Below are 13162 nucleotides of genomic sequence, written 5' to 3'. Positions count from 1 at the left end.
CACAAGGCCAAAAATGCATAATCAGGTAGAAAAAAAACATACATAAGTCGACCAGGCCAAAAATGCATAATTAGGTTGAAAAAAAACCATACATAAGTCGTACAGGAGTATAAGTCGTCAAGGCCAAAAATGCATAATTAGGTCGAAAAAAAGCATACATAAGTCGCACTGGAGTATAAGTATAAACAAAAACAAACATTGCTAACACGGAGAACAGAGCCACGCAGCATACCTGGGCATGCCCATTTATGGAAGTCCGAGCTGCATCCGTTTTTTCAAGGCTCCCTCCCAAATGCGCAAACCTTACTATCTGACACGCTAGCATGGTTTAGCACAAGAATACGACCTTTGATCAGGAGTGTATATCGTGTACACGTGGGCAGCGTGACCAGAAGTTGAGGTGTACCTAATGAAGTGTCCAGTAGAGCTTGTTGGTGTAATGACTTTTGGAGGCCAGCTCAAGAGACCTTGGGAAAGCAAAGCAAAGCGAAACGCTTTGGAGTTATTAAAAGTATATGAAAAGAAGAAGTCCGAACGGGACTCTGGCCTGAACAACTGGAGATGCAGATGGAGATGGGGATGGAGATGGAGATGGAGATGGAGATGGGGATGGAGATGGGGATGGAGATGGAGATGGAGATGGAGATGCAGATGGAGATGGAGACGGAGACGGAGGTGTCAAGAAGAATCTAGCAAACCACGGAAGGAAGTTAATTGTCAGCCAGCGAGCCCCTGCCAAGTTCAAGCCTGTGATGAGAGCTTAAGGACTGTTTGTTTTGCTGCTGTCAAAGGTTCAAATGGGGAGAGGACAGAGGTTTTGATGACCCTGCCGCCCCTGGGGCCCACGGTGGGTGTTCTGCAAACACTCCCTATTGACGTGGGGACAAGGAGAGGCCTGCCGCCGCCGCCGCTGCAACCACCTCACAACGGCGCTTATGCTCATTTGAGTGGAAACTGACTCTGCTCTCAAAAGAGCCCAGAACTGAGCTGGAGGCTGAAAGGGAAGGAGTATAATACCTAGTATAATACGTAGTATAATATGTGATATAATATGTGATATAATACATGCGTAAGAGTGCTGCTACTGTGCATCTTGGCAGTGGGGGGGGGGTCATTAGCATTAGACAAGAAAAACGTGCATTGCATTTCATTATAATTAATAATATATAATAATATATATTATTATATTATATTATATAATATAATAATATAATTATATTATATTGATATAATATATAATAATGTAATAATATATAATATAATAATACAATATTATAATATAATATATTATTATATATATTATATGTCATTATAATTAATAATATTTACAAATATTAAATAAATATTAAAAATAAAAAATGAAATATTATATTTCATTATAATTAATAATATATAACAATATAATATCATTATATGATTACATTATTATATATTATATTATTACAATATTATATATATTATATTTCATTATAATGAATAATATATATAATATAATTATTAATGCATGTTTATATTTTTAAAGATGTAACTTTTCAAATATAATTGTAAAATACAATATATACTGAGTATATAATAATAAGTGTGTGAATAATGAAACAATATTGTGTGTGTGTGTGCACATATTGGATATGTAGGCCAAGCAGGAAGTGACCCATAAACATATCCATCCAGCTCTTTCGTTGAGAGCCAGTGATGCCCCCCCCCCCCCCCCCCCTTCCGCCTCCTCATAATCCACATACACTGTCACTCCAGAACACACACACACACACACACACACACACACACACACACACACTCGCTCGCACAGTCAAAGCCCCCAGTGAGCGCTAAGCAGGCCAGCGGGCCAGCCGAGGGGGCTCATTACAGGTCCGCAGAGCCCCCCAACACAAAGGCCTTATCCGCTTTAGCCACGGGATGATCTGCTCTCTACTGACTGGAGAGAGTCCATAGACGGACAAAAGCAACCAAGGAGGGGGGGTGGGGGGGGGGGGCGAGAAAGAGGAGAGCCGCGGGCTTCAAGGATGTCAGGAGACCCCGAGAGAGAAAGCCTGGCGGGCGCTCACAGAGGAATGGAGGGGAGCAGAGGAGGCGGCTTAAGCTCCACGGCTACGTCAGGACATTAGCATTCACACCACCTCCCAACATCTGCTGCCTCCTTCTTGCCCTCCGTGCCACCTTCTTTCCATATCGGCCTGACGCTGCTGACGCTGCTGACGCTGCTGACGCTGCTAATGCTGCTAACGCTGCTAACGCTGCTAGCGCTGCTAACACTGCTAACGCTGCAACAAAGGCCCACAAAATAACTTCCACTTGTCTCCTTCAAGACCTTCTCATCCGTCTGGGCTTGCACTAAGCCGATACTTAGACCTAACGCTGCTAACGCTGCTAACGCTGCTAACGCTGCTAACGCTGCTAACGCTGCTAACGCTGCTAACGCTGCTAACGCTGCTAACGCTGCTAACGCTGCTAACGCTGCTAACGCTGCTAACGCTGCTAACAAAGACCCACAAACTTACTTCTACTTGTCTCCTTCAAGACCTTCTCATCCGTCTGGGCTTGCACTAAGCCGATACTTAGACCCAAATAACCTGTTTTTAGATATCAAAAGTGCCAAGTGTTCAATCGCTGCATCACAACAACAAGGTCCCCGGGTTCAATTCCATCTTGAACCGCCATGAACCCCCGACTCACGGTGGACTTGGCATGTTGTCAGCATGCTTGGGAGTCTCCAAAGACCAGAAAGTTTCCAGTTTCCTTGACCACAACGCTGACAAGAACTGGATGTGGTCCCCGGGCTAAACCACCACTTCAACACTTCAAGGATGGAGCTACCAAGTGGAACATGCATAATACAGGGGATCCTTGAACATTTGCAACTCAGCATTCGCAAGCCCGGCAAATGTTTTTTTTTTACATCTGAAAACAGGTCATTTTTCCATAGAAAACACATTGAATTCACTCTTACTCATTAATAATTAACCATTAAGGCTGCAACGATTAGCCGTTAATTGTAAAAGTGTGTCAGAGATTTGTTTGTCGACACATCGTTTAACCCTAAGTGGGTCAAAAATGACCCGGTCAGGTTCTTTTCTTGAAATATCTTCATAATTAACATTTTTTATCATTTCATATTCCAGGTATCCCTCAAAAAACATGTTTTTGATATCATGCCATTCACATGTTTAACTTACCTTTTATACATTTTAAGAAATTGTAGTTTTTGTGTTACTACCCCAACCTTCCATAAGTGGGTCAAAAATGACCCGGTCAGGTTGTTTTCTTGAAATATCTTCATAACAAATTTTTTTTAATCATTTCATATTCCAGGTATTCCTCAAATATCATATTTTTGATATCATGCCGTTCACATTTTTAACTTCCCTTTATGCAACACACAATGGATCCTCCCATTTTCTATTGTTGTACGGGGTCATTTTCTTTTTCAAAGATGTAAAAAAGTGAAAAATGAAGATGTTTCTAACATGAAATCATTCTTGTGTGGTCCTAAATATAATACTAAATATCATACAAGTGATTATTCCTAACCAAAATGGCAAAAAATTGATTTTTGAGCCACTTATGGAAGAGTGGAGGGTTAAAAACAACTAACAAAAAAATGCCGCAATTACTTCTAAATGAATAATACTAATATACTTGGGTACGTGACAAAAATTAAAAAAAAAAATAATTTAATTTTAAAAATAAAAAAAACAACTTAAAACTATATTAGGAAAGCAGGACGTTGACAAAAAAATAAAAAATAAATAAAAACCATAAAAAAATAGACTTAAGCTATATTATGAAAGCAGGAAGTGAACAAATGTAAGAGTTAGTGATTGTAAAAGTACCAGATGGAGGGGTAGGATTTAATAAGCTTTGCTTCTTCCTACTCCTTTTGGACATGTGGAACTGGGAACTGATTATGGGATGCACTCAATTGGAATCTGATGCATGTTCTAATGAAATAAAACCATTACCATTACAGTTACCATTACCATTACCATTACCAATAGTGGATTAGCGTTATTTGGCCTAGCTCAGAGGCACCACGGCGGTCATCGGCTTCCAGCCTCAAACTCGCGACTCTGTGGTCCGTAGCCAAGTCGCTGCAGACGGAGCAGCTGCCTCAACACCAGGACGACAAGACTGTTGTGACCGAGTGTTCGAACCTCCACGCTTGCTGAAGAACATGGTCCGCTACACGCGTGTAAGATTGTGTAGCGTGAAATGAAAAGATGATGATGGACGGGTCAGATGGTCCAAAGCCCCAAAAGTGGAGACGGCAAGCAGCTGCTGCTGAGCAACCTCCAATGAGGCCAAAGACCCCGTCTGCTCAGTACATACAGTATGTGTATGGGGGGGGGGGGGGGGGTGATGTATGGACGCCCACTTGTTTCATATATTTCCTGTGGTGAAATGAGAGCAGTACTAGGCGGAGCGTGTGGGTACGTGACTGTAAACATGAAGACATCTTTCCACGCAGTCAATCCCCCCCCGCCTGTCACGCGCGGCTCGCAACTCACACGTGGTGGCGTTCCGGGCGACATCTAGGAGTTATGTCCAGGATGGTGTGTTTGAAACGAATATGGACCCAGGAACACTCCACTCCACTCCGTGTGTGGTGAGGGTCTTATTGGGACCGGGATGCATTTATTCTAACAAAGGGAATGCAGAAGCTTGAATCCCAGTTTTCCAAACCTTCACTAAATGATATCATCTCTGAGTCAGCGGACGCTCTTAAACGTGTCGAGTATAATACGAGTATAGTAATAAGAGTATAGAGCGTGATGCCAGGTTTTTCTCACATTTGGTGCTCAAACTGTCTCCATGTTGTTTGATCATATTATCGTCTTGATATTGACCAAAAAATCTGTTCATTTCGACACTGGTTTCTATTTTTGAAATAAAATAATCTAATATGACACATCTGGAAGAATCAGTCCTTGCAGCTCAATAATAAAGCAAACTTAGAAAAAACCTAGAAAACCTGGACTATAAGTCGCTCCGGAGTATGAGTCACACAATGCCAAAAATGCATAATCAGGTAGAAAAAAAACATACATAAGTCGCACTGGAGTATAAGTCAAGGCCAAAAATGCATAATCAGGTCGAAAAAAACATACGTAAGTCACTGCGAAGTATAAGTCGCACAAGGCCAAAAATGCATAATACAGTAGAAAAAAACATACCTAAGTCGCACTGGAGTATAAGTCGCACAAGGCCAAAAATGCATAATCAGGTAGAAAAAACATACATAAGTCGCACTGGAGTATAAGTTGCACAAGGCCAAAAATGCATAATCAGGTAGAAAAAACATACATAAGTCGCACAAGGCTAAAAATGCATAATCAGGTAGAAAAAAAACATACATAAGTTGCTGCGGAGTATAAGTCGCACAAGGCCAAAAATGCATAATCAGGTAGAAAAAAAACATACATAAGTTGCTGCGGAGTATAAGTCGCACAAGGCCAAAAATGCATAATCAGGTAGAAAAAAAACATACATAAGTTGCTGCGGAGTATAAGTCGCACAAGGCCAAAAATGCATAATCAGGTAGAAAAAAAACATACATAAGTTGCTGCGGAGTATAAGTCGCACAAGGCCAAAAATGCATAATCAGGTAAAAAAAACATACATAAGTCACTGCGGAGTATCAGTCACACAATGCCAAATATTCATAATTAGGTAGAAAAAAACATAAGTCGCACTGGAGTATAAGTGGCATTTTTTGCGGGTAATTTATTTTCCAAACTACTTGACCAAAACATTAGACATTAGGTCCTCTTGGAAGGCAAGTTGTAACAATAAAAGAATAGAGAACAGGCTGAATAGGTGTAAGATATGCTAACACAATGCTAATTCAGCTACACAAAAAATAAACATGAATGTATAAGTGGCTGGAACAGCCAACCTATGAAAAAAGTGCGACTTATATTCCAGAAAATACGGTAAACATCTAGAGTTTGACACATTGCACTTTACTTATTTCTTATACAGATGTTTGTGCCACATATAGATGTGCAATTTTCCAAATTGCATCCTTGCCGTTGACACGTAATGACTTTTAAGGACTATTTTGTGGAAACAAAATAAAATAAATATGAGTATTTTAGATATCGGTTAGAAAGCCAATATCGTGCATCTCTACCTTTTATTGTTATAACATTCTTATAAAGTATAACAAATGTCCTTACCTGCAGCCTGGAGGACCATCTGCATTCGAACTTTAGCCTGCTCTGCCGGCGTCTGTCGGAGACATCAACACAACAGTAATTCAAGTTATTGACTTGATATTTACGGCCAGGAACAAACGGCCAAAGAATAACCGAGACGTGTCACAGACGAGCCCCAAGCCGACGCAACTTTTATCCGTATAATCTACTCGGAAAGCCGCTGGCTCCCCTTTGGCGCCAGCGTATTTTACCCAAGACCGTCTTTAACTGAAAGCATTAGCGGGAATGTTGCGCTTAAACTGTCCTCGCCGGGTACCAGGGGACAACTTCCAGCATGTCGCCACCGGCGCCTGTTTGATAAAAAAAGAAAGAAAGCGGCGCTTCTCCGACACACCGGGGAGGATCAATGAGGAGAACATAAAGAGGAATTTATAGCAAGAAAACAAAAGGTGCTGGTGACAAGTCTTGAGAGAGCGGGGTAAGTGGGCACAGAGCACATTTTGAAAAGATCACACAGGAAGAGACGCGCTACTTCCTGTCGGTGTGTGTTGCACCGGGAGACCGCCTTGAGCCAGGCTGTAATACCAATATCTCTGCGATTAGATTTAAGGATCTTAATTGTCAAGGAAGAATGATGGCAAGGATCGTGTGGGGGGCCATTAAAAAAAAAAAAAGATGCATCAGATTGCTCTTCCAAGGCTTTTTGGTGCGACGCGGCGTCGCGCACGGCAACCCTCGTTACCAAGCAGCAGTGGAAACTGTGGACGATTAGATAGAAATTAAATGCTAATGGGGATGGGATCTGAAACCGCTGCCCGGGAGCATCATTTAGGCGACGGGGCCGGGGTGTCGCTGACAGCCTCCCTCCCACTGTTTCCCTCCTGGCACCCCCCAACAACAACAAAAAAATGATTTATCAAACTGTAAACGTGTCAATTTGTAAAAACCTCACTTTACGATGGCAGGGAAATATAATGACCCCCTTTAACCCTTAGATGCATAAGTGGGTCAAAAATGACCCGGTCAGGTTTTCTTCAAATATCTTTGTAATGAAAAATTGTTATCATTTCATATTCCAGGTATTCCTCAAAAAACATGCTTTTAATATCATGCGATTCACATTTTTAACTTATCTTTTATACATTTTAAGAAATTTTAGTTTTTGTGTTACTACCCCAACCTTCCATAAGTGGGTCAAAAATGACCCGGTCAGGTTGTTTTCTTGGAATATCTTTGTAATGAAAAATTGTTATCATTTCATATTTCAGGTATTTCTCAAAAAACATGTTTTTGATATCATGCCATTCACATTTTTAACTTACATTTTATAAATTTTTAGAAATTTTAGTTTTTGTGTTACTACCCCAACCTTCAAAAATGACCCGGTCAGGTTGTTTTCTTGAAATATCTTCGTAATGAAAATTTTCCATCATTTCAAATTCCAGGTATTCCTAAAAAAACATGTTTTTGATATCATGTCATTCATATTTTTAACTTACCTTTAATACATTTTAAGAAATTGTAGTTTATGTGTTACTACCCCAACCTTCCATAAGTGGGTCAAAAATGACCCGGTCAGGTTGTTTTCTTGAAATATCTTTGTAATGGAATTTTTTTTTATCATTTCATATTCCAAGTATTCCTAAAAAACTGTTTTTTGCTATCATACCATTCGCATTTTTAACTTACCTTTTATACATTTTAAGCAATTTTAGTTTTTGTGTTACTACCCCAACCTTCCATAAGTGGGTCAAAAATGACCCGGTCAGGTTGTTTTCTTGAAATATCTTTGTAATTAATTTTTTTTTTCATTTCATATTCCAGGTATTCCTAAAAAAACATGTTTTTGATATATCACATTTTTAACTTACGTTTCATACATTTTAAGAAATTGTAGTTTTTGTGTTACTACCCCAACCTTCCATAAGTGGGTCAAAAATGACCCTCATGCATTTTCTATGGAATCCAATAGGAACCTTTGATTCTTATCAACTTTGTCTGTCAGGAATAAATGAACTGTAGACCACACAGACTATATCAGAAGTGTCACCTCTCAGGAAGATGATTTTACATAAGGTGCTAATACGACAAGTATTATCTTCATATAATATTGTGTATGTGTCTAAATATAATACTAAATATCATACAAGTGATTATTCCTAACCAAAATGGCCAAATTGTCCTAAAAAGGCATTGATTCTAGTATGGGTGATTTTTGATCCACTTATGGAAGAGTGGAGGGTCCAGTCACTCGTGGATCTAAGGGTTAATGCAGCGATGTCAGGGTGCTGGATCCTACACGCATATTAAGGCATACTTACTGTGTGTGTGTGTGTGTGTGTGTGTGTGTGTGTGTGTGTGTGTGTATCCGCTATAGCAGGTGACATTGCGGATCACACTCCACATTGATGGGCGCCATGCTTGACAGCTGAAATTACCAATCACTATTATGCCGGGGAAGAGGAAGGCACACAATCTTTACCAGGAGATGTTGATGGCACAATTCTATCTATTTTTTCCTGGCTTATAGGCATTCATTTATTTAGTTTCTAGCAGCTTTATGGCCAAAAAAAAAAAAAAAAAAAAACATAGACAGTGTGATAAAGTTGAAAGGTTGGGTATATTGTGTATTTCCACTGGGTTGTACTAACTTGATAATTGGATTCCTTCCTCGCATATAAGTTCATTAGAAGCGGGCACATCTGTAATTCAATTAGCATTCTCTTACACTGGCCTCGAGGCATTTGCAAGGCCAAGTGTGCTCATGTAAACTTACACTTGTGCCAGATTTCATTTGGGAACACAACGCTAAATTGCTAAAACTACATAAAAAAAATAAATAAAAAAAACTCTTTTTATTTAAAGTAAGTCATCATAAGCAATGAAGATGTGGCATATTTAAGACATATACACATATAGTGATAATATAAGAAAAATATTCCAACCAATGATTCAGAAGGCATTTTCTTCCTCTGTAATTAACACGCGCGTGCACACCTCCTCTGTGTGTTATTCATTAGTAAACAATAAAGAGGCGTTAATTGCGCTCCCCAGAGGCAGATCTGAGCGCGAGCGAGCGAAGGAGAGGCGGCTGAAGTAGCGCCCCCTTCAATTAGAACACAAACAGGAGGTGCCGAGGACTGTGTGTCGCTGTGAGAACTTCTAACATTTCTATCCGTAATGCAAAGAGTCCGACTGATACCATCGTAAAAACTTCAATAACATTTGGCGTGGAAGCAGAAAAGGGAATTCAACTCACACAATGTCCGAGGGTTTGACAAGATACAAGACACACTGGTCTTTATGCGGATAATATAGGTGTACCTAATGTTATGGACATGGCAAACGGTGTCAGGCAGGTCGGTTCGAGGGACTTATTATCCAAATGAGACTCCATTCAGTTACTTATTCCTCCCCCTTCTGTCATTGGTTGTATGCTATCCTCACTAAAATATGAAAACCTACAAATGTTTGGGTGGTTTTACTTAACCCTTGGATGCACGAGTGACTGGACCCTCCACTCTTCCATAAGTGGATCAAAAATCACCCATACTAGAATCAATGCCTTTTTAGGACAATTTGGCCATTTTGGTTAGGAATAATCACTTGTATGATATTTAGTATTATATTTAGGTTCATTTATTCCTGACAGCCAACGTTGATAAGAATCTAAGGTTCCTATTGGATTCCATAGAAAACCTTATGGAAGGTTGGGGTAGTAACATAAAAACTAAAATTTCTTAAAATGTATAAAAGGTAAGTTAAAAATGTGAATGGCATGATATCAAAAACATGTTTTTTGAGGAATACCTGGAATATGAAATGATGAAAAATTTTCATTACAAAGATATTTCAAGAAAACAACCTGACCGGGTCATTTTTCACCCACTTATGGAAGGTTGGGGTAGTAACACAAAAACTACAATTTCTTAAAATGTATAAAAGGTAAGTAAAAAATTTTAATGGTATTATATTAAAAACATGTTTTTTCAGAATAACTGGAATATGAAATGATAACATTTTTTCATTATGAAGATATTTCAAGAAAACAACCTGACCGGGTCATTTTTGACCCACTTATGGAAGGTTGGGGTAGTAACACAAAAACTAAAATGTCTTAAAATGTATAAAAGATAAGTTAAAAATGTGAATGGCATGATATTAAAAACATGTTTTTTGAGGAATACCTGGAATATGAAATGATAATTTTTCATTACAAAGATATTTCAAGAAAACAAGCTGACCGGGTCATTTTTGCCCCACTTATGAATCTAAGGGTTAAAGCAGACATAGTTTTTTTTCATTGTGTGATTTTGCCAAAAATGACATCACATTTGATGTTGATTTCATGCAGAAATGTGATCAATTCCAGAAGGTTCAGATCCTTCTTCATCCCACTGTATGCTCGGCTTCTTGATCCAATGTGGAGACCCGCCATGCTTTGCTTTGCCTGGTGGTCCTCAGGCGGAACAATAATGCTAATAATAATAACATAGCGGCCCCTTGGATCAGCTCTCGCTTAGAAGTAGATGATCGATTCCTGCATGCCCCGCCTCGTTATGCACGTGTGCAGCGTTGTTTTTACCCACCCGAGCGAGGGTTCTTTATTTTGCTAATGGCTGGTGTTTATTTGGGACTAATGGGACGGACGCACTTAGACTCAACAGAACGTGTCCGTTAACGCTGCGGTGACGTCAGCCAACGAGATGCGAGCCAGGCCGGACATCCTCCTCCTCCATCCGGGGCTCATCCGAGAGCTCGGGCATCGAGTCACGCATGAATAATTGAATAAAGGGCCTGAGTGGTAATGCTGGTATTAACAGGACTGGAGGATCAACTTCAGATGCTTTTTAAGGAGGACGTTTGGACCAGGCTGGACCTTCACACTCATGGTGATGGAAGGGGCAACACTTCATATGATTGGACAAAAACATCTAACGCACAAGCAATGCAGCGCTAAAATTAGCATGGCCGGCTATGGAATAACAAATTAACATACTGTCGTTTCAGGCTGCACGGCGCTCGAGTGGTTAGCGTGCAGACCTCACAGCTAGGAAACCAGGGTTCAATCCCACCCTCGACCATGTCTGTGTGGAGTTTACATGTTCTCCCCGTGCATGCATGGTTTTCTACGGGTACTCTGGTTTCCGGACCCCATAATTAGCCACTCCAAATTGTCCATAGGTATGAATGTGAGTGTGAATGGTTGTTTGTCTATATGTGCCCTGGGATTGGCTGGCCACCAGTCCAGGGTGTACCCCGCCTCTTGCCGGAAGACAGCTGGGATAGGCTCCAGCACCCCCTCGTGAGGATAAGCGGTAGAAAATGAATGAATGAAGTTTCATATAAACATAGGTGAGTGTTTGGGCCAGCAGAGAAGGCCTTGCTGGCCCTGATTTTGTACATATATATACACAGTAACTCTGCACAATGTAAAAAAACACCATATATCACATACAAGTACTAATTAAGGATGAATCTAATTAAGGAGTGGGACAGGAGGACACAAACGCTAGCAACAATAGCATCGCTATGTGAGCTACACTGCTAACATTTAACAGCTACATCAAATGTTAGCATATTTGTTGAACAACCAAATGATTACATTTAAGATGTGTAGTGAAGCCTGCTTTTCGTGTTTTTTTTTTTACTGTCACAACGCCATTAAAAAGTCAGAAGTTGCAAAAGTGGGAACCTTTAATAACTGGCAGGCGGAGTGAAATATAGATTTCAGCAACGGGTTACATCAATATTTTTTTTTTTTTTTACTAAACCTAAAGTACAGCAAAACAGCTGAATGCGGGTTAGGAACTAATTTGATCCAAAAAAGGCGACGCAACATCAGTCTTAATCCTCCGCCGCCGTTAGCATTGCTTCGATATTGCAAAAGCTCATTGGCAGAAAAGGATGGTTCACAGCGCCCATATACTACCCCGGCGTTGATACTCAATATTCATCTCATTATGAAGCATAATATAGCGCGGCCATCTTCCCGATTCAACCCGTCGCTAAAAGAGGACAGAAGAAAACGGAGCTTCAAGAAAATGCAATATTTCTGTTTTTAATATCAAAGTCTATAAGATCAGGGCAGAGATGGGTTCCATGGCAATATGTTTATTTAGATATTTTATAAAGGGGGGGCTGCCTATCAGTGGATGTATGGGGGGGGGGCTGCTGTTTCCGAGCTCATCTTCTATGAAAAATAATGTTGCGTATGGCTATACTTTCTATATATTGTCAATATGGGATCAGGGGCTCTTTTACAATGCGCCATACTTCAGGCCGAGGCTAACAGCATTTTATAGCCCACCGGCAGTTCATCTTCATGTCTGGGCAGGCAGGAGCGCTGCATAATAACGTGCTTTCCTGCCCCCAAATGCTATTTCACGGGCCGGGGCTCATTTGTCAAACTTCACCACTTTTACAATTTCACAAACTTTTATTCCCGTCATTATTACCAACAAGATTTCATTACGTATTTAGAATGTAAACAAGTCTGAGTAATGACGCTGCTTGGAATGGTTCCCTCCTCTGATGATGGGCTCGGCGGGTGCGGATTCATACACAACTCCAACATACCGGGCTCGGCTTACCAACCCCCCCCCACCCCCCCCACATGAAAAGCACCAATATACAGGCGTCGCTTGTAAAGTGCAACAAACAAGACGCTTGTTTGGAGTGGAGTGGCGTGTGCGTGGCGTGCATGGACTCCTTCTCCATAAAAGGGGGAAGCGGTGGGGGGGCGGGGGGGGGAGGGTTTGACGCTCAACTCCCATAAATCACGTGGAAGAAAAATGAGCAAATCTGCAGCCTAACTCATCTTCTCTCCATCCGGAGAAAATGAAATTCACGGGAATACCTATCAAAACTGCAATCATCCAGAGATAATATCTTCTTTGGTCTATCTGCACTTTCCGATTTAATTTCCTCCATGCCCTTGACATCCAGCCATGTACCATTAAGATGGAGCACATACAGTAGGGGAGTCC

The 13162-nt window shown here is 40.6% G+C and overlaps 1 protein-coding gene across 5 annotated transcripts in view; it reads right to left on the bottom strand.

Annotated features, from left to right (window-relative positions):
- rsrc1 (arginine/serine-rich coiled-coil 1) overlaps positions 1-13162 on the bottom strand; it is a 162680-nt gene that overhangs the window by 61803 nt on the left and 87715 nt on the right. For all 5 annotated transcript variants that reach the window (XM_058080729.1, XM_058080728.1, XM_058080730.1 and 2 more), the window contains one exon: positions 6195-6246. In XM_058080729.1, the coding sequence (XP_057936712.1) occupies positions 6195-6246 (52 nt within the window). The remainder of the gene's footprint in view (positions 1-6194; positions 6247-13162) is intronic.

Source organism: Doryrhamphus excisus, chromosome 8 (assembly GCF_030265055.1).
Source record: "Doryrhamphus excisus isolate RoL2022-K1 chromosome 8, RoL_Dexc_1.0, whole genome shotgun sequence".
In the NCBI taxonomy this organism is placed as follows: Eukaryota; Metazoa; Chordata; class Actinopteri; order Syngnathiformes; family Syngnathidae; genus Doryrhamphus; species Doryrhamphus excisus.
The sequence above is the reverse complement of the archived record's forward strand: the minus strand, read 5'-3'. Positions and strand labels throughout refer to the sequence as shown.